The 21,120-nt window shown below is 40.8% G+C and overlaps 1 protein-coding gene across 1 annotated transcript; it reads right to left on the bottom strand.

Annotated features, from left to right (window-relative positions):
* Positions 1-1,008: 1,008 nt before the first annotated feature.
* Positions 1,009-18,039, bottom strand: LOC134478822 (disintegrin and metalloproteinase domain-containing protein 28-like). The gene is made up of 4 exons (XM_087586862.1): positions 17,867-18,039; positions 12,430-12,533; positions 9,916-9,992; positions 1,009-1,186 (listed from the first exon to the last, which is right to left on the bottom strand). Exons 1-4 carry the CDS (start codon positions 17,916-17,918, stop codon positions 1,102-1,104), a joined length of 318 nt encoding a protein of 105 aa, XP_087442988.1. The 5' UTR covers positions 17,919-18,039; the 3' UTR covers positions 1,009-1,101.
* Positions 18,040-21,120: the final 3,081 nt, after the last annotated feature.

Raw genomic sequence — 21,120 nt, forward strand, 5'->3', positions numbered from 1 at the left:
ACAGCTATCCTAAGGGAAACAAAAAGGTATTTTGTAAAGGGAATTCTTGTGAGTTCTAAGACTCTACAAACAATTAGAATTTGGAATCTTGGAACAGGAACAATTTTCTGTTGCTCAATAGTTAAGTTAGAGACTTTAAGAAATTAACTATATTTTGTCTTAAATTTTAAAGGTAGTTAATAACCCCAAATGCTTATATTATTCAATCTGTATGTTATATATTACCTAAATATAGTTCAGTATATAATGTCATACACTATAAAATGTATTTTATATTTTATTATAATGTATTATTTTTGCCAACACAGTATACAGTAGCTGAGCATTATTTAGAAAAAAACATTTATTTAGTTATCTATGTTTAAAATTGAATTCTCTGAACATCTGACTTATATTTTTTAAAAATTATACTTTTCCAATTAGAACTAATCACCTTTGTCCCCTCCTTTAAACTTATGGGTTATTCAGGTGGTTTGTCCTAAGATTGAAACTTGATTTAAGTGAACTTGCACAGTGCACTAGAGTTATTTCTCCATGTGGCCCTTCTACTTTGGAAGAGATGTGGCATTAGCCTGTGTAACCCCTGAAAGTCTGAAGGCTTGCAACAAGAAGGGATCCCTGAGGAGGATGCCCGGGCACACAGTTATGGTCTCCATGGGAACAAGGGGGAATCTGAAGGACATTTCAAGAGTAAAGTTACTTAGGGCAATATGGAGTACTTCATTTGATGAAGAAATAGTCTTGAGTGTAACAGACCCCATAATTGGAAGGTGGAAAGTAAAGAGCTAAAAATAGCAGACATGCTCAGCTCTTCTCGTTAGAGTCCCTCTGCAGAAAACAATCCTAAAGGGATGGATGCTCCTTCTGCCTGCTTCTTGTGAAAGCTGGAAATGGTGACTAGGGCCATCCTTCATCAATCTTCGTAGAATGCAATGATGGGAAAAATTCGCTAAGTGATTACTGTCATTTGTGAAAATAAAATAAAATAAACAAACAATCAGCACCAAGTCTGTAAAAGCAGTTTAATTTTTTATTTGCCAGGAAAGGACATTGTATTTAGGTATGTAGGGTATACTGCATTACCAAGAGACCTAGCAGATGTTATACCATGATTTGTGGGTTCGTGGTGACCTTGTTTCCACTGGAATTATAGTATGTTTCTGAGAAGCCAGGGACTAGGAGCTTGCTGGAGAAAGAAAAGGGAAGAGCATGGTTACACACATCAAGTGAAATGCAAAGTCCAGCAAACGAAGAAGACTTCCCAGGCTGTCCAGACAAGTTTCAACTCCTAAGCTTCTCTTGTTCCCCTGACAAGTCCACACAGGAAAACTTTGGGCAGAGAGATGCTGTGTGTCTGTGTTTGTGTGTGTGTGTGTGTGTGTGTGTTTGTGTGTGTGTGTGTGTGTCTATGTGTGTCTGTATGTATCTGTGTGTGTCTTTCTATGTGTGGGTGAGTTTTTGTGTCTCTGTTTTTCTGTGCATCTGTCTGTCTGTGTTTCTGTATGTCTGTGCATCTACTGGGCATGTGTGTCTGTGTGTTTATGTTTGTGTGTTTGTGTTTATATGTGTGTGAATGTGTGTGTGTGTGTGTGTGTGAGAGAGAGAGAGAGAGAGAGAGAGAGAGAGAGAGAGAGAGAGAAGAGAGATTTTCCAGAGGATTGTGAAGCAAGCCCTGTTCACATGAGACCTGGTTGCTATTTCCAGAAGAAACTTAAGAAGAAGCATAGCTGATGTCAAAGGTGACAAGTAAGAACTTGCAACCAGACTCCTGAGGCTGCAGAGCGGAAGAGACCACCAACTCTGCTCACCCCTGCCCACATCCCTGGCCCAAGAGGAAACTGTATAAGGCCTCTGGGCTCCCGTGGGGGAGGGCCCAGGAGCGGCAGGACCCCTGTCCCTGAGACACCGCCGGAACCTGAAAGAAACAGACCGGATAAACAGTTCTCTGCATCCAAATCCCGTGGGAGGGAGAGCTAAACCTTCAGAGAGGCAGACAAGCCTGGAAAACCAGAAGTGACTGCTCCCTGCACACATATCTCGGACGCCAGAGGAAAAAGCCAAAGACCATCTGGAACCCTGGTGCACTGAAGCTCCCGGAAGGGGCAGCACAGGTCTTCCTGGTTGCTGCCGCTGCAGAGAGCCCGTGGGGAGCACCCCACGAGCGAACCTGAGCCTCGGGACCACAGGTAAGACCAAATTTTCTGCTGCAAGAAAGCTGCCTGGTGAGCTTGGGACACAGGAAAGCAGAATTTCTCTAGGACCGGGCACGTTCTGTGTTTACCGGAAGTCCCACACCCGCGGATCCCGGCCCGCAGCAGCTCTCTGCTCCCAGACCCGGTGAGAGAGAGACCCAACCGCCTGGTCAGGTGGGCACTCCTGAGGCTGCAGAGCGGAAGAGACCACCAACTCTGCTCACCCCTGCCCACATCCCTGGCCCAAGAGGAAACTGTATAAGGCCTCTGGGCTCCCGTGGGGGAGCGGCAGGACCCCTGCCAGAGACACCGCCGGACCCTGAAGGAAACAGACCGGATAAACAGTTCTCTGCACCCAAATCCCGTGGGAGGGAGAGCTAAACCTTCAGAGAGGCAGACAAGCCTGGGAAACCAGAAGTGACTGCTCCCTGCACACACATCTCGGACGCCAGAGGAAAAAGCCAAAGACCATCTGGAACCCTGGTGCACTGAAGTTCCCGGAAGGGGCGGCACAGGTCTTCCTGGTTGCTGCCGCTGCAGAGAGCCCGTGGGCAGCACCCCACGAGCGAACCTGAGCCTCGGGACCACAGGTAAGACCAAATTTTCTGCTGCAAGAAAGCTGCCTGGTGAACTCAAGACACAGGCCCACAGGAACAGCTGAAGACCTGTAGAGAGGAAAAACTACACGCCAGAAAGCAGAACACTCTGTCCCCATAACTGACTGAAAGAGAGGAAAACAGGTCTACAGCACTCCTGTCACACAGGCTTATAGGACAGTCTAGCCACTGTCAGAAATAGCAGAACAAAGTAACACTAGAGATAATCTGATGGCGAGAGGCAAGCGCAGGAACCCAAGCAACAGAAACCAAGACTACATGCCATCATCGGAGCCCAATTCTCCCACCAACACAAACATGGAATATCCAAACACACCAGAAAAGCAAGATCTAGTTACAAAATCATATTTGATCATGATGCTGGAGGACTTCAAGAAAGACATGAACACACTTAGGGAAGCACAGGAAAACATTAATAAACAAGTAAAAGCCTACAGAGAGGAATCGCAAAAATCCCTGAAAGAATTCCAGGAAAACACAATCAAACAGTTGAAGGAATTAAAAATGGAAATAGAAGCAATCAAGAAAGAACACATGGAAACAACCCTGGATATAGAAAACCAAAAGAAGAGACAAGGAGCTGTAGATACAAGCCTCACCAACAGAATTCAAGAGATGGAAGAGAGAATCTCAGGAGCAGAAGATTCCATAGAAATCATTGACTCAACTGTCAAAGATAATGTAAAGCGGAAAAAGCTACTGGTCCAAAACATACAGGAAATCCAGGACTCAATGAGAAGATCAAACCTAAGGATAATAGGTATAGAAGAGAGTGAAGACTCCCAGCTGAAAGGACCAGTAAATATCTTCAACAAAATCATAGAAGAAAACTTCCCTAACCTAAAAAAAGAGATACCCATAGACATACAAGAAGCCTACAGAACTCCAAATAGATTGGACCAGAAAAGAAACACCTCCCGTCACATAATTGTCAAAACACCAAACGCACAAAATAAAGAAAGAATATTAAAAGCAGTAAGGGAAAAAGGTCAAGTAACATATAAAGGGAGACCTATCAGAATCACACCAGACTTCTCGCCAGAAACTATGAAGGCCAGAAGATCCTGGACTGATGTCATACAGACCCTAAGAGAACACAAATGCCAGCCCAGGTTACTGTATCCAGCAAAACACTCAATTAACATTGATGGAGAAACCAAGATATTCCATGACAAAACCAAATTTACACAATATCTTTCTACAAATCCAGCACTACAAAGGATAATAAATGGTAAAGCCCAACATAAGGAGGCAAGCTATACCCTAGAAGAAGCAAGAAACTAATCGTCTTGGCAACAAAACAAAGAGAATGAAAGCACACAAACATAAACTCACATCCAAATATGAATATAAAGGGAAGCAATAATCACTATTCCTTAATATCTCTCAATATCAATGGCCTCAACTCTCCAATAAAAAGACATAGATTAACAAACTGGATACGCAATGAGGACCCTGCATTCTGCTGCCTACAGGAAACACACCTCAGAGACAAAGACAGACACTACCTCAGAGTGAAAGGCTGGAAAACAACTTTCCAAGCAAATGGTCAGAAGAAGCAAGCTGGAGTAGCCATTCTAATATCAAATAAAATCAATTTCCAACTAAAAGTCATCAAAAAAGATAAGGAAGGACACTTCATATTCATCAAAGGAAAAATCCACCAAGATGAACTCTCAATCCTAAATATCTATGCCCCAAATACAAGGGCACCTACATACGTAAAAGAAACCTTACTAAAGCTCAAAACACACATTGCACCTCACACAATAATAGTGGGAGACTTCAACACCCCACTCTCATCAATGGACAGATCATGGAAACAGAAATTAAACAGTGATGTCGACAGACTAAGAGAAGTCATGAGCCAAATGGACTTAACGGATATTTATAGAACATTCTATCCTAAAGCAAAAGGATATACCTTCTTCTCAGCTCTTCATGGTACTTTCTCCAAAATTGACCATATAATTGGTCAAAAAACGGGCCTCAACAGGTACAGAAAGATAGAGATAATCCCATGCATGCTATCGGACCACCACGGCCTAAAACTGGTCTTCAATAACAATAAGGGAAGAATGCCCACATATACGTGGAAATTGAACAATGCTCTACTCAATGGTAACCTGGTCAAGGAAGAAATAAAGAAAGAAATTAAAAACTTTTTAGAATTTAATGAAAATGAAGATACAACATACCCAAACTTATGGGACACAATGAAAGCTGTGCTAAGAGGAAAACTCATAGCGCTGAGTGCCTGCAGAAAGAAACAGGAAAGAGCATATGTCAGCAGCTTGACAGCACACCTAAAAGCTCTAGAACAAAAAGAAGCAAATACACCCAGGAGGAGTAGAAGGCAGGAAATAATCAAACTCAGAGCTGAAATCAACCAAGTAGAAACAAAAAGGACCATAGAAAGAATCAACAGAACCAAAAGTTGGTTCTTTGAGAAAATCAAAAAGATAGATAAACCCTTAGCCAGACTAACGAGAGGACACAGAGAGTGCGTCCAAATTAACAAAATTAGAAATGAAAAGGGAGACATAACTACAGATTCAGAGGAAATTCAAAAAATCATCAGATCTTACTATAAAAACCTATATTCAACAAAATTTGAAAATCTTCAGGAAATGGACTATTTCCTAGACAGATACCAGGTCTCGAAGTTAAATCAGGAACAGATAAACCAGTTAAACAACCCCATAACTCCTAAGGAAATAGAAGCAGTCATTAAAGGTCTTCCAACCAAAAAGAGCCCAGGTCCAGACGGGTTTAGTGCAGAATTCTATCAAACCTTCATAGAAGACCTCATACCAATATTATCCAAACTATTCCACAAAATTGAAACAGATGGAGCACTACCGAATTCCTTCTACGAAGCCACAATTACTCTTATACCTAAACCACACAAAGACACAACAAAGAAAGAGAACTTCAGACCAATTTCCCTTATGAATATCGACGCAAAAATACTCAATAAAATTCTGGCAAACCGAATTCAAGAGCACATCAAAACAATCATCCACCATGATCAAGTAGGCTTCATCCCAGGCATGCAGGGATGGTTTAATATACGGAAAACCATCAACGTGATCCATCATATAAACAAACTGAAAGAACAAAACCACATGATCATTTCATTAGATGCTGAGAAAGCATTTGACAAAATTCAACACCCCTTCATGATAAAAGTCCTGGAAAGAATAGGAATTCAAGGCCCATACCTAAACATAGTAAAAGCCATATACAGCAAACCAGTTGCTAACATTAAACTAAATGGAGAGAAACTCGAAGCAATCCCACTAAAATCAGGGACTAGACAAGGCTGCCCACTCTCTCCCTACTTATTCAATATAGTTCTTGAAGTTCTAGCCAGAGCAATCAGACAACAAAAGGAGATCAAGGGGATAGAGATCGGAAAAGAAGAAGTCAAAATATCACTATTTGCAGATGACATGATAGTATATTTAAGTGATCCCAAAAGTTCCACCAGAGAACTACTAAAGCTGATAAACAACTTCAGCAAAGTGGCTGGGTATAAAATTAACTCAAATAAATCAGTTGCCTTCCTCTATACAAAAGAGAAACAAGCCGAGAAAGAAATTAGGGAAACGACACCCTTCATAATAGACCCAAATAATATAAAGTACCTCGGTGTGACTTTAACCAAGCAAGTAAAAGATCTGTACAATAAGAACTTCAAGACACTGAGGAAAGAAATTGAAGAAGACCTCAGAAGATGGAAAGATCTCCCATGCTCATGGATTGGCAGGATTAATATAGTAAAAATGGCCATTTTACCAAAAGCAATCTACAGATTCAATGCAATCCCCATCAAAATACCAATCCAATTCTTCAAAGAGTTAGACAGAACAATTTGCAAATTCATCTGGAATAACAAAAAACCCAGGATAGCTAAAGCTATCCTCAACAATAAAAGGACTTCAGGGGGAATCACTATCCCTGAACTCAAGCAGTATTACAGAGCAATAGTGATAAAAACTGCATGGTATTGGTACAGAGACAGACAGATAGACCAATGGAATAGAATTGAAGACCCAGAAATGAACCCACACACCTATGGTCACTTGATTTTTGACAAAGGAGCCAAAACCATCCAATGGAAAAAAGATAGCATTTTCAGCAAATGGTGCTGGTTCAACTGGAGGGCAACATGTAGAAGAATGCAGATCGATCCATGCTTATCACCCTGTACAAAGCTTAAGTCCAAGTGGATCAAGGACCTCCACATCAAACCAGACACACTCAAACTAATAGAAGAAAAACTAGGGAAGCATCTGGAACACATGGGCACTGGAAAAAATTTCCTGAACAAAACACCAATGGCTTATGCTCTAAGATCAAGAATCGACAAATGGGATCTCATAAAACTGCAAAGCTTCTGTAAGGCAAAGGACACTGTGGTTAGGACAAAACGGCAACCAACAGATTGGGAAAAGATCTTTACCAATCCTACAACAGATAGAGGCCTTATATCCAAAATATACAAGGAACTCAAGAAGTTAGACCGCAGGGAAACAAATAACCCTATTAAAAATGGGGTTCAGAGCTAAACAAAGAATTCACAGCTGAAGAATGCCGAATGGCTGAGAAACACCTAAAGAAATGTTCAACATCTTTAGTCATAAGGAAAATGCAAATAAAAACAACCCTGAGATTTCACCTCACACCAGTGAGAATGGCTAAGATCAAAAACTCAGGTGACAGCAGATGCTGGCGAGGATGTGGTGAAAGAGGAACACTCCTCCATTGTTGGTGGGATTGCAGACTGGTAAAACCATTCTGGAAATCAGTCTGGAGGTTCCTCAGAAAATTGGACATTGAACTGCCTGAGGATCCAGCTATACCTCTCTTGGGCATATACCCAAAAGATGCCTCAACATATAAAAGAGACACGTGCTCCACTATGTTCATCGCAGCCTTATTTATAATAGCCAGAAAATGGAAAGAACCGAGATGCCCTTCAACAGAGGAATGGATACAGAAAATGTGGTACATCTACACAATGGAATATTACTCAGCTATCAAAAACAACGAGTCTATGAAATTCGTAGGCAAATGGTTGGAACTGGAAAATATCATCCTGAGTGAGCTAACCCAATCACAGAAAGACATACATGGTATGCACTCATTGATAAGTGGCTATTAGCCCAAATGCTTGAATTACCCTAGATCCCTAGAACAAACGAAACTCAAGACGTATGATCAAAATGTGAATGCTTCACTCCTTCTTTAAATGAGGAAAAAGAATACCCTTGGCTGGGAAGGGAGAGGCAAAGATTAAAACAGAGACTGAAGGAACACCCATTCAGAGCCTGCCCCACAGGTGGCCCATACATATACAGCCACCCAATTGGACAAGATGGATGAAGCAAAGAAGTGCAGACCGACAGGAGCCGGATGTAGATCGCTCCTGAGAGACACAGCCAGAATACAGCAAATACAGAGGCGAATGCCAGCAGCAAACCACTGAGCTGAGAATAGGTCCCCCGTTGAAGGAATCAGAGAAAGAACTGGAAGAGCTTGAAGGGGCTCGAGACCCCAAAAGTACAACAATGTCAAGCAACCAGAGCTTCCAGGGACTAAGCCACTACCTAAAGACTATATATGGACTGACCCTGGACTCTGACCCCATAGGTAGCAATGAATATCCTAGTAAGAGCACCAGTGGAAGGGGAAGCCCTGGGTCCTGCTAAGACTGAACCCCCAGTGAACTAGACTATGGGGGGAGGGCGGCAATGGGGGGAGGGTTGGGAGGGCAACACCCATAAGGAAGGGGAGGGGGGAGGGGGATTTTGCCCGGAAACCGGGAAAGGGAATAACACTTGAAATGTATATAAGAAATACTCAAGTTAATAAAAATAAATAAAAAAAAAAAAGAACTTGCAACCAGAACCCAATCTCAGAAAAACACACATGGTATGAACTCATTGGTAAGTGGCTATTAGCCCAAATTCTTGAATTACCCTAGATGCACAGAACACATGAAACTCAAGACGGATGATCAAAATGTGAATGCTTCACTCCTTTAAAAGGGGAACAATACCCTTGGCAGGGAATAGGGAGGCAAAGATTAAAACAGACACAGAAGGAACACCCATTCAGAGCCTGCCCCACATGTGGCCCATACATATACAGCCACCCAATTAGACAAGATGGATGAAGCAAAGAAGTGCAGGCCGAAAGGAACTGGATGTAGATCTCTCCTGAGAGACACAGCCAGAATACAGCAAATAAGTAGGCGAATGCCAGCAGCAAACCACTGAACTGAGAACGGGACCCCCGTTGAAGGAATCAGAAAAAGGACTGGAAGAGCTTGAAGGGGCTCGAGACCCCATATGAACAACAATGCCAACCAACCAGAGCTTCCAGGGACTAAGCCACTACCCAAAGACTATATACATGGACTGACCCTGGGCTCCAACCTCATAGGTAGCAATGAATAGCCTAGTAAGAGCACCAGTGGAAGGGGAAGCCCTTGGTCCTACTAAGACTGAACCCCCAGTGAACCTGATTATTGGGGGGAGGGTGGCAATGTGGGGAGGATGGGGAGGGGAACACCCATACAGAAGGGGAGGGGGAGGGGTTAGGGGATGTTGGCCTGGAAACTTAGAAAGGGAATAACACTCGAAATGTAAATAAGAAATACTAAAGTTAATAAAGAAAAAAAAAAGAAAAAAAAAGAACTTGCAACCAGTTTGGTGAGAAGGCACAACATTAGCCCCATCTAAGGCTTTTCCAGGGAGCAGTCCCAGGAGGCCCTCTATCAAGCCCCAAACAAACAAAACTTAAAGCAGATTTCATCAGACCCACTCCACTCAGTCATTTGGTAAAGTAATAAAATCTGCCTACTAGCACTTCATCATTTTTTATTTATAAAGTGTCAAAAGCCTAGTAAACTGTTATTTTGCCTAATATGTTTCTCTCATTTTAAGAGAAAAAAATTCACCGACTCCTTGGTTCCATTAGGAGTGAAGACTGTTGTGTCAGTTTTGGGAGCATTAATGCTGACAGCAGCCTTGCCAGCCACTTTCTACACTTTGACTTGTAGCAGAGGAAGACAATAGAGATGGACAAACACTCACTTGTTCTTCTTCAGGTATAGCACTGCAACCTTTCCATTTATTGTCATTTTGTATCTGAGCTCAGTTTCAAATGTTTCCTGCAAAAATACACAAAGACTTATAATCAAAGATGGCTATGTCTACTGACTTAATCCTTAGCAAGTAATGCCTGCTTTTCTCTAGCAGTGGACTGTGATACCAGCCATCTGTCTAGACCATAGGCAACAGATTGTTCTGTCAACTATATAGACAAAGTAGCTCTGTGTTTGTGTGTATGCATGTGCATGTGTGTGCATATATTTGCATGCCGATGTGCATACATATGTGCATGTGTATATGTGTGTCTATGTCTATGTGTTTGTGTGTGTGCATGTACATGTGTATCTGTATGTATATGAATATGTGTACATGTGTGTATATGAGTATGTGTATTTCTTTGAATATGTGTGTGTGAAATGTATGCGTGTGTCTGTATGTGTGTGAGTGTGTGTGTTGGTGCTGGGAATTGATCCCAGGATCTTGAAAATGCTGGCTAAGGATTCTACCACTAAGCCTCATTCTAGGCTCCATATCTGATTGCTGTTTATGAAAATAAATATTTATATTTCCAAATGTAGGTTAGGAGATGGAGTGTGGGCATGGATGGGAAAAAAGATATGTCAAAGACATAGAACCCTTAGGTGGGGCCAGCTGAGTGGGTAGCTTAGTGGGTGAAGGCACTTGCCTGGCAATTGAGTTCCATCCTTAGGATTTATGTGGTTGAAGTGAGAAGCAACCTTTGCTCATCCACATTCACTCTTTACATTAGGTCACCATATATCAGGCTAGTGTAAGTCTCCTGTAGTTGTTGAGAGGTAACCTAGGCAAGCAAGGTGACTCCAGTAAAACCAAACTCGTTTTTGTAATTATAAATTGGATATATTTTTATTCTTGTACATTTGAAATGTTATCCCCTTTCCCAGTTTCCCACCCAAAATCCATGCCCTCCCCCTTCTTCTATGAGGGTGTTTCCCCACCCACCCCTTTCAGTCTTCCCGCTGTGATATTCCCCTACACTGGGGTTGGGGGTTCACCCTTGGGCTTCTTCTCCCACTGGTGCCCAACAAGGCCATCCTCTGCTACATATGCAGCTGGAGCCATGGGCCAGTCCATGTGCACTCTTTGGATGGTGGTTTAGTCCCTGGGAGCTCTGGTTGTAGGTGTTGTTGTTCTTATGGGGTTGCAAGCCCCTTCAGTTCCTTCAATCCTTCAATCTCTAACTCCTCCAGTGGAGAACCTGTTTTCAGTTCAATGGTTGGCTGTAAGCATCCACCTCTATATTTGTTATGCTCTGGCAGAGCCTCTCCAGAGACAGCTATATCAGGTTCCTGTCAGCATGCACTTCTTGGCATCAGCAATATTATCTAGGTTTGGTGACTGTATGTATATTGACTGGATCCCCAGGTGGGGCAGTCCCTAAATGGCCTTTTCTTCAGTTTCTGCTCCAAACTTTGTCTCCATATCTTCTCCTATAAATTTTTTGTTTCCCCTTCTAAGAAGGACTGAAGCATCTGAACTTTGGTCATCCTTCTTGAGCTTCATGTGGTCTGTGGATTGTATCTTGGGTAATCTGAGCTTTTGGGCTAATATCCACTTATCAGTGAGTGCATACCATGTAAGATCAAGATTCAAATACAATAAAAAACAAAAACAAAAAAAAAAACCCAAACAACGAAAAAAAAACCCAAACTCTTAACGACAAACACAAGGCTCTGCAACTTACTCAAAAATCAGCATCGTGAAGCTGGAGAAATGGCTCATTCATTAAGAGCACATGCTCTTTTACAGAACCCTAGTTGGATCCCTAATACCCAAGAAAATGTGACTCACAAGCACCTGTCACTCAATCTCCAAGAGATATGATGACCTCCTTTAGCCTTTACAGGTATTTAACTGTACATGAACATACATACATACATATGTACCTATGTACATACACATGGCAATACACAGAAATAGTTTTTGCAGCTATCTACCTGCACATGCACATGTATATTGAGACACATGGCACATGCAATTAACTTTAGTCTAGTGACTAACTAAAAATTTAAGCTAGCATTGGCTAGCAATGTGTTGTTTCATTACAATAAAGAATTGTACAAATTTTAATGCTGTCTATATAGAAAAATATACAAATTTCAGATAAAAATGCCAATTTGCATTCATTTCCATTGTTTATTTTCTGGTTCTAATTTAAGGCAACAATTATGTGTGTGTGGATAGATGGTAGATAGGCAAATAATAGATAAGGTAAGTTATATGTAATTATTTGGAAGCATAGAGCATAAATTATTATAAAATACTACAGTCTGAAATCACTGGCCAGGCTAGTTGTGAATGAGTGTGTTCCAGTCCATTGTGAGACTCAGTCTGCACAATCAGAGTGGATATCATGGCATTGTAAGAATAACCTATGACCTCACATGTATACACATGTAAACAGGCATACACATAAAATTCATGTACATGAAATAAGACAATCATAGACATACTAACCTTTGGCTCTGGCACTTTGGTCTCTCTTTTACGCAATGGATGAAGTCTTATGGGATAAAACACTTCATAATTCTTGGCTTTAGGGAGTTCTTTTATTGCACTTGCTAGGGAAGAAAGAAGGAAGAGAAGACATAGCTTTTTATTAATGCCGGCCATGCTCATTCTGATGGTTGATGGTCCCCAGAGACCTTCAGTGATTTATGTCAGTAGTTTCAGACACGAGAAGTGGATAACAACAAGAAACCCACCTACTCGCCCCCAATCTTTAATCTCTGACTTTCGGTATTTTTCAGGGAGATATTTACAAGACCTTTCTGATGACAGTATTTGTTGTCAATTTTTCCATTTCTCTTTAACCTTTTGGATCCGCATAGTGACTGCCTAGTGGGAGAATGAAACAAGGTAAAAGCTAGGCACAATCAAGTTCTACTGGAAGCTGATCACTCCAGACCGCACTGCTATGAAACTAGAAGCAGACACCCACTATTTCTGGTTGAGGACATGTTTCTTGGAGTTTTCAATAGTAATATTTGAAACATAGTCCCAGTAAGAAAAGGCTCTAAAATTAGGTTCATAGAGAGGACTGGCATGAGCAATACTAACAAACCTTCATTTTGGGCAGAAAAATTATGAAAATGAGAATAGAAGGTTTGTACAGAGTCACTACCAAGGAAGGGATGTGTAGGGGCTGGAGTCATACCAGGAGGAAAGTGTAAATTCATCTTAAACAACCAATTCCCAAGTCTTTCCTGGGAATTAGACTAAAGAGAAATCCTGGGCTTTCCAATGTTTTATTTTTATTGGATTTTAAGTTTTATTTCTGTTATCCACAGAGACACAGCTTCCTGTGGGAAGCTCTGGAGGGAACTCTGGCTGCTACAGGATTAAAGATCCACTTGGGATGAAGACAGGGAAACTTAGAGAACTGAGGCAGGAGGCTGGCAGCAGGGTTTAGGAAAGCTTCTTCTCTATGTTGTGATTTGCAAATTCTCTGAATGAAATCCTAGCTCACCAAAATACTATACAATTTTGGTTCATTTAACAGCAGACATAACCAAGGGGGCTCACCAAGCATGGAAGTTGAGTACAGACATACATACAGGCAAAATATTCATATATATATATATATATGTGTGTATATATATATATATACATACACACATACATAGTGCAGATGCTATAATATCTTAATTTTAGATTTGAAATTTTAACTGCTTGAAAACTGATGGCCAATTAGGCTGGGTCTATGATGTGTTGTGTAGTCTGTAACATACAAATAAACACAAACTACTATTGTGTCTTCAAAAGGGCCACAGTCATTCAGATACATTCTTGTCAGCTGTGACAAATAAATCACTGTCATACTCTGTAGCAATTGTACAAAGGTTTTCTTTCTCTTTTCTTTGATCTTTCTTGTCTTTTCGTTTGTTTATTGTTTTGTCACGGGCTCTGTAGTCTAGCCTCAAATTCAAGAGCCTTCTGCTTCCCAACCCCAATCACTGAGCTTTAAGGTATGCATGGAAGCCCAGTACACCAAATTCTTAAGTTGCTTGTTTTTTGTAGTCCTGAGGTAATCCTTGTGCTCTCTGTGTTTATGGAAATTAATGTAATTTTTTAAAACATTTATGCAATCAATTGTAATGTTGATGAAGAAAAGTAATCGAATTATTTACAAAAAAAGTTCAAAGTTCTAAAATGTGAGATGATTGTCATTTCTCTCCTATTGAAATTTTATGATTACTTCATAGCAGTGAGATGCCAAAGCTCTTGCCAGAAATGTGCAAATGACATGGGCACAATTCCCTGCCACCTCCTTTTTCACTACCACAGGGCAAACACACCATAAGGTTCCAGCACCCTTCCTGGTGTACTATGGTGACTATTCAGCACAGTTAGCCTCATAGACATTGAGCCATGAAGCCATTTCTCACTGATGTTGCAGCCTCAACTAATATCTTCTTTACATGCTATTCTAAGGAGGAGAGGAGCTGCAGATATGCCTCAGTCATTAAAAGTACTTCCTGCTCTTCCAGAGGACCCAAAGTTCACTTTCTAGAGCACATCTTAGGTGGTTCACAACTGCCTAAATCTGCATTTCTGGGGCACCTGACACCCTCTTCTGGTCTGCACAGGCACCTGCTCTGTATTAGAACACACACCTAGTCTCATAGCAGTATTTTTAATGCCTTATTGGAGGGATGGAGAAAGGGCTTAGTGTTTAAGTTACTCTTCCAAAGGACCCAGGTTGGATTTCCAGCACCCACCTGGAGACTGTCTCTTTAAGATCTAAAACTTTCTCTTGGCCTCAGAAAGCAGATATCAGATACCCATACACATAAACTTTTTTTTTTAGTTTTACTAAAATTCCAAAGAAATCCTCATCTGTGGGTTTCATCCACACGTGTGACCCTAACAGGAAGTCAACTGACTTTTCACAGCCCACTCCTTATTGACAAGAAAAGTGAACAGAGAACTAGGTTGCCCTATCAAATAGTAAGCAGTTTTCTGTGTTGTACCCACATTTTCATTAGTCTAAAGCCTAATATTTCATGAAACTACAGGTTACCAACTGAGTTTTAAGTATTGAGTCGAAACATAAACGAAAAATTTATTCCCAGCTTACTCTTTGGTGGGGTAACACTTTCAAATAGAAACCAAAACAAACAAAAAAATATGTCTTCTTAAAGTCTTTAGCAAATTCACTGAACTAAATGAAATAAGTTTCCAGGTCATGCTGAACACTTACAACACAGTGAATTATGTAAAGAAACAGAATTTCTCTTAGAAAACTCTGGTTCTCCCAAAAGCTGTAAGGCCCTTGAATTAAGACATTTGAGATGTAGGGATTTCCACAGCACAGAAAGGAATGAAGTAGACAGATATTGTTTGCTTCACATGCACTCCCATTTGATGGAGATGGGGCAGCCTCCTCCCAGGTGAATAAAATCAAGTTAATTATTTAGAAGCCAGTAGCATAAACAGAGCTAACTGGCATCAAGGGATTACACAAATCCAAGATGTAACACAATATGTTTCTATTAATTTATTTTAATGCTTGTTTCCTCTATCCCACAGAACTCATGTGCTGGGTAAGTTTTGGCTGGCAAAACTGGATCAAGAGAAAAACAGTTATTTTGGTTTGAGTTAGAGGTGTGTGTGTGTGTGTGTGTGTGTGTGTGTGTGTGTGTGTGTGCATGAGTGTGTAACTGTGGATTAGATTCTTTTAACCACATATTAGTTTAAAATAAAGCAAAGTTCACTAATGAGATTGATATAGCTGACCTCAATCTAGAACTAGTACTAGTACTTCTAAATGTTATTCAATGTAAATGAGAATGGGGAAGACTAGAACCCATATTCTAATGAAGTTATTACTTGGCTATAACAGTTAAATTGTGCTTACTGGCTTACTTTTTCCAGTCACTAACAGTAACTGCTCTTTTTTTTTTCCTTTTTAAGCCAAAGTGCCTACCTAGACATACATCTGAAACAGGATGGAGACTTGCCTTTGTCAATGTGTCAATTTATTTTGTCTTCTCCCGAACACTTGCTATGTCCTTTTAAGTATTTGTTTTTACTTTCCCTATGATGAAATCCCATGTCATTTTTCTCAGGGGATGGTGAGGCTCATTACAAGCACCAGGCCCTATTTTTACATATCCATCATTTATTTAGAAATAAAGGTTGAAGCAGGTCCAAGTTATAGCCAGAGTGCACGGGCAAAGAGTTCTGATGATGGGGAGGGAGAACTACAGAGGAAGAGATAAGCAAAAAAACCTGTTACTTGCATTCTGGCTGTAAAACCAGTCCCCATGGGGAATCTAGCAAAGGTACTTCAGTAGGCAGGGGGATGACTTGGAAAGTGCCACATGGAAGATAAAAAGAAGTAGTGTGGCATCCTACTGAATGAATGCCCCCTTGCTGGAGAGAAATCAGAATGCCTATTATCACATCCTTGGAATGAATGATGTCACACTTTTAGCCGGGACTCTAAGGCTTGCATCTCTTGCTGCCATGTTGCTGATACAGAATTGTGGGGATCAGAAATAGTTTGGTGCCTGATTTCTTTGAAAAGACAGTAGGATACATAGGCCCCACTGTTACCCATAGGATTCTGTTAATGGAGCTGCCTGATCAGTTACTTCTCCTACTTGAACAGAACTGGACACCAAGTAGTTCTTCAGCCTCTAATGAAAGTGTAGTCCTCAAGCGTCCTGGATCAAAAGACTTCCTATTAAAAAAATTCTTGGGGCTGGAGATAATGGGTCAGTGTTTAAGAGCAGTGACTGTTCTTCCAGAGGTCCTGAGTTCAATTCCCAGCAACCACATGGTGGTTGACAGCCATCTGTAATGAGGTCAGATGCCCTATTATGGTGTATCTGAAGAAAGCTACAGTGTACTCAAATACATAAAATGAATAAATAACTTTTTTAAAAATTCCTAATAAAAAAGAATTCCTACCCTTTGATTTCTGTGAATCTAGAAATTTGAAGTCAAGGGGTAATGAATTTAAGGATATATTAGAATCCTAAATATTTAAGGATATTAACACAAGTTTTACAATCTGGAAAACAATGGAGAACCCGTGTTTGGTAAGAAAGTGCCAAGGGGATTAGGAAGGAGGAAGACCCTTCTGTGCTTGATGGCTTCACATTTGTTCACAATTTGTTTGTTCCTGGGTCCCAGCAAACATTCTATGGCCTAAGAAAATATTTGCCAGCTAGTGTGCAGATGGAAGCTCTGAACACAGAACAAGCCAGAGAAATATGACATCAGATCCCAGGCATGTGAAACCAAGCTGAGTATTTACAAAATGGAGAGAGCTGCATGCTATAACATGTTGTTAGGGAGTAGTAGTCACCCCATCTAAATTCTTAGATGATTGCTCTAACTAGTGAAACGGAACTGCGTTATCAAGCCACATGGAACTGAAACTTCTCCTCACCAATAACCTCATGAGACTTTGTGCTTATGGCCCCCTACCAGTTAACGATATCTATTCTCTCTAAACATGACAATGCACATTCCTAAGTTTGCAAGTTGCTGAACTGGCCCAAATTACGAGATACTTTCTGCAAGTTTTGGCGATCACAAACAGTCAAATCTGTTTTATTGAAATAAATATTGACACAATTAGTTCTGATTAGTTGCTTTTGGACTCAAAGATCATATCCATTGTTTAAATGTACGAGAGCTTCTCTTTTTTTTACAGATATCAGAGCTGATATGTAAATGTTTCAGAAAAACCTTTAATTGTTCTCCTTCACATCCATCACAGTTCCCGGACAGCATATTAAAACCATGCCAAATGGTTAGAAAAATTGGTTAAAGGGAAAAAACAAAACAACTAGCCAACATATTATAGACCATAAGACCAGAAGCAGATGACGTGCAGCCCTGTGACATGCTGAACAAATCTGAAAGGGCTAACGCCTACCTGGAACTGGAGAAAGAAGGAACGAGACTACCAGAAGTCGCCATTGCTGCATTCTGTGATCCTGGGAGCAGTGGGTGCCTCCGTTCACACCTGTGAGGTTGCTTCTGCCCCAGCCTCCTCTTAAGGGAGCCAGAATGAAACTCCCTGCTTCATTGTGTATGCTTGAGCAAGTGTTTACTGAAGGTGTTGCACAACTTGGGAGCTGTGGTTTTGCAACTATGGCATAGGAGGCGGAAGTCCTGTCTGCCTCTTGGCTGGCTCTAAAATTTCCACTATTAGGAGCTGTTGTTTCTTTCTCTCTCTTTTCTGTGTTACCCATTCAAAATTAAAAGAGTAAGGTTTCAATGTTCTATTGTAGCTCAGTAGGTCACAAGGAGGTAACTGCTGCGATGTTTCTTGATATATGCCAGGCAGTATATCATATACATAATAATATGGCATAAAATTCTTAGAATATGTATGTGTTATATAATATACACACATGCATTATTATGTGTACATGTGATATATATGTATATATGTATATGTTTAATCATATGGATTTATCATTTTCAGCTAAATCAATAAAAGCTGTGGATAATATTCTCTACATATGTAGATTTGTTTTATAAAGTGATTTCTAATCACATCTAATACGTGAAATTCTTATTTTCAATTACCTTACACTGTATTTTCACACAATGATGTTCACAAGAAGCTTATACTATCCTGAATTAAGATGTTTCTGAAGAATTTCACAAATTCTAGGCTAGCCTCCAATGTACTGTGCAGCTCACAATGAACTTGAACTCTTGATTCAGCTGCCTCTAACCTCTGCATGCTGGGATTTGTTGGGTTTACCTTCACACTTCAAGACTTTTATGCATTGTTGCAGATCAAATACAGAGTTGAATGTATGCCTGGCAAGGATTTTGTCAGCTGAGCTACACCCCTCTCCATGAAATACTAATTTTCAATAGCACAAGTACTAGGCTTTCCAGATCACCAAGGTGTTCGTACCCTAACTGAAGGCTTGAATAAGATGAGAGAAGATGAGTTAGGAATGAAGGAGGGGCAGTCTCTGAGTCTGTTGCTGCTATTACGAGGCTAAATTGGGTATGTGCACAAATCATATTCTGTAACCAAAAGATTGTATTTAGTTGCTTATTAAATTTTAGGTGCACTCCTAAACTAGTATTCTTGCTATATTAGTTCTACTGACATGTCTGTCTTTAAAATACCATTTCCATTTCTGTATGTGAAAAATGGAGTTTAAAAAACACTTAGACTCAAGATTAAGACTCCTCGTCTCCATTGTTAGGCTGGTTACTCACATTACTCATGCAGAAAATAGAAGGGTTGGAATTTGAACACCATGCTGTCTGAGGTCTTGGTCACACACCTTCACATTTCTTGCTTGATTACCTGATTCACATGCAGCCTTATTGCTAATGGTAAGATGCCTGTGGAGTAGAAATAGTCCGAGAACAAATTGTTACTACAAATCCCTAAGTAGCTAGGACTCGTGAGTTACACATCATTTTAATATGAGGTGCATTTTTGGCCTGGAGAGATGTCAGTATAAAGGAGGTCTGAACAATGACAGAAGCAAAGAGGATGGAAGGAACAGACACATTTAAGGAGCAAAAGCAGCAAGAGTGAGGAACTATGAGCCACAGAGCTGTAATTTAAAGATGCAGTTTTGTCACTGAATATTTATTTAGTGTCTCCTGTGAGTCAGCTGCTGCAGTCAGCCTTGGTGATCACATTTTGAACATTAGAGACAAAACCTCAGAAATCGTCAAAGTTTAGAATCTGGCTGTAACAAGAGAGCAGGTGAAAGAAACTCTCCAAAGAAGGCAAGATAAGGTGATGAACTCTGGAGGAGTACATAGGGACCACTTTGAATGTTCTTTTCACAGGCAGGATAGTCCCTATACATCATTCATTCTGGGCTTCTTCTGCCTCCAGTAGCAGGAACGTAAGTGGAGGCCAGGTTTTTCCACCCTGCTCTGTCTGTCATCTTTTTTTTTTTTTTTTTTTTAGTGTAGAAAGTACTGTATTGGTTGATATAAAAATAACGTAAAGGCCCCTTCACTTCCTCAGGCACTTTTGACTGTCCCTTCTCTCTTTCACGTTCCTTGGCCCTTCTCCTTGTTCCTCTCTTCCACCGAGTCCAGTCCAGTTATTGTTGTCTACTGGAATGTTGGTTGGTCTTTTTTGGCTCAACCTTGTTCAGATCTCATATAGCTGCAAGGAGCTCATGAGTGCAATGTCCAGAAAACAACATTTTCCCTGCAGCAACATTTTCTGTCATTCAACTTTTTTTTTATTAACTTGAGTATTTCTTATATACATTTCGAGTGTTATTCCCTTTCCCGTTTCCGGGCAAACATCTCCCTCCCCCCTCCCCTCCTTTATGGGTGTTCCCCTCCCCATCCTCCCCCCACTGCCGCCCTCCCCCCAACAATCTAGTTCACTGGGGGTTCAGTCTTAGCAGGACCCAGGGCTTCCCCTTCCACTGGTGATCTTACTAGGATATTCATTGCTACCGATGAGGTCAGAGTCCAGGGTCAGTCCATGTATAGTCTTTAGGTAGTGGCTTAGGCCCTGGAAGCTCTGGATGCTTGGCATTGTTGTACATATGGGGTCTCGAGCCCCTTCAAGCTCTTCCAGTTCTTTCTCTGATTCCTTCAACGGGGGTCCTATTCTCAGTTCAATGGTTTGCTGCTGGCATTCGCCTCTGTGTTTGCTCTATTCTGGCTGTGTCTCTCAGGAGCGATCTACATCTGGCTCCTGTCGGCCTGCACTTCTTTGCTTCATCCATCTTGTCTAATTGGATGGCTGTATATGTATGGGCCACATGTGGGGCAGGCTCTGAATGGGTGTTCCTTCTGTGACTGTTTTAATCTTTGCCTCCCTATTCCCTGCCAAGGGTATTCTTGTTCCCCTTTTAAAGAAGGAGTGAAGCATTCACATTTTGATCAGCCGTCTTGAGTTTCATTTGTCCTAGGCATCTACAGACACTTTTCCTTTTACATTCAGGTTTTATTTAATGGGTTGTCTTGAGCTATTATTTTATACATAAATAAGTGTTACTTTAGTAGATTACAAAATCACTAGTTGGGATCAATACCCATAATCTGTTGTGAACTGGGTAATGTCTTATTTTCTAAATGTTTCAAGATTTTCAATCTACCTATGACACCAGTACTTGGGAGCCTAAAGTACAAGATTGCTGTAAGTGTGAAGCCAATTTGGGTTCCATAATGAGT

The sequence above is a fragment of the Rattus norvegicus genome, chromosome 15 (genome assembly GCF_021556685.1).
Source record: "Rattus norvegicus strain SHRSP/BbbUtx chromosome 15, alternate assembly SHRSP_T2T, whole genome shotgun sequence".
NCBI classification, from domain to species: Eukaryota; Metazoa; Chordata; class Mammalia; order Rodentia; family Muridae; genus Rattus; species Rattus norvegicus.

Coding starts and splice junctions, on each gene's coding strand:
- LOC134478822 (XM_087586862.1), bottom strand. CDS start 17,918: ATGCAGCAATGGCGACTTCTGGTAGTCTCGTTCCTTCTTTCTCCAGTT. Junction 12,534..17,866: donor CCTTCTTTCTCCAGTTCCAG/GTAGGCGTTAGC, acceptor TTTCTTCCCTAG/CAAGTGCAATAAAAGAACTC. Junction 1,187..9,915: donor CTATACCTGAAGAAGAACAA/GTGAGTGTTTGT, acceptor TTCTTTCTCCAG/CAAGCTCCTAGTCCCTGGCT.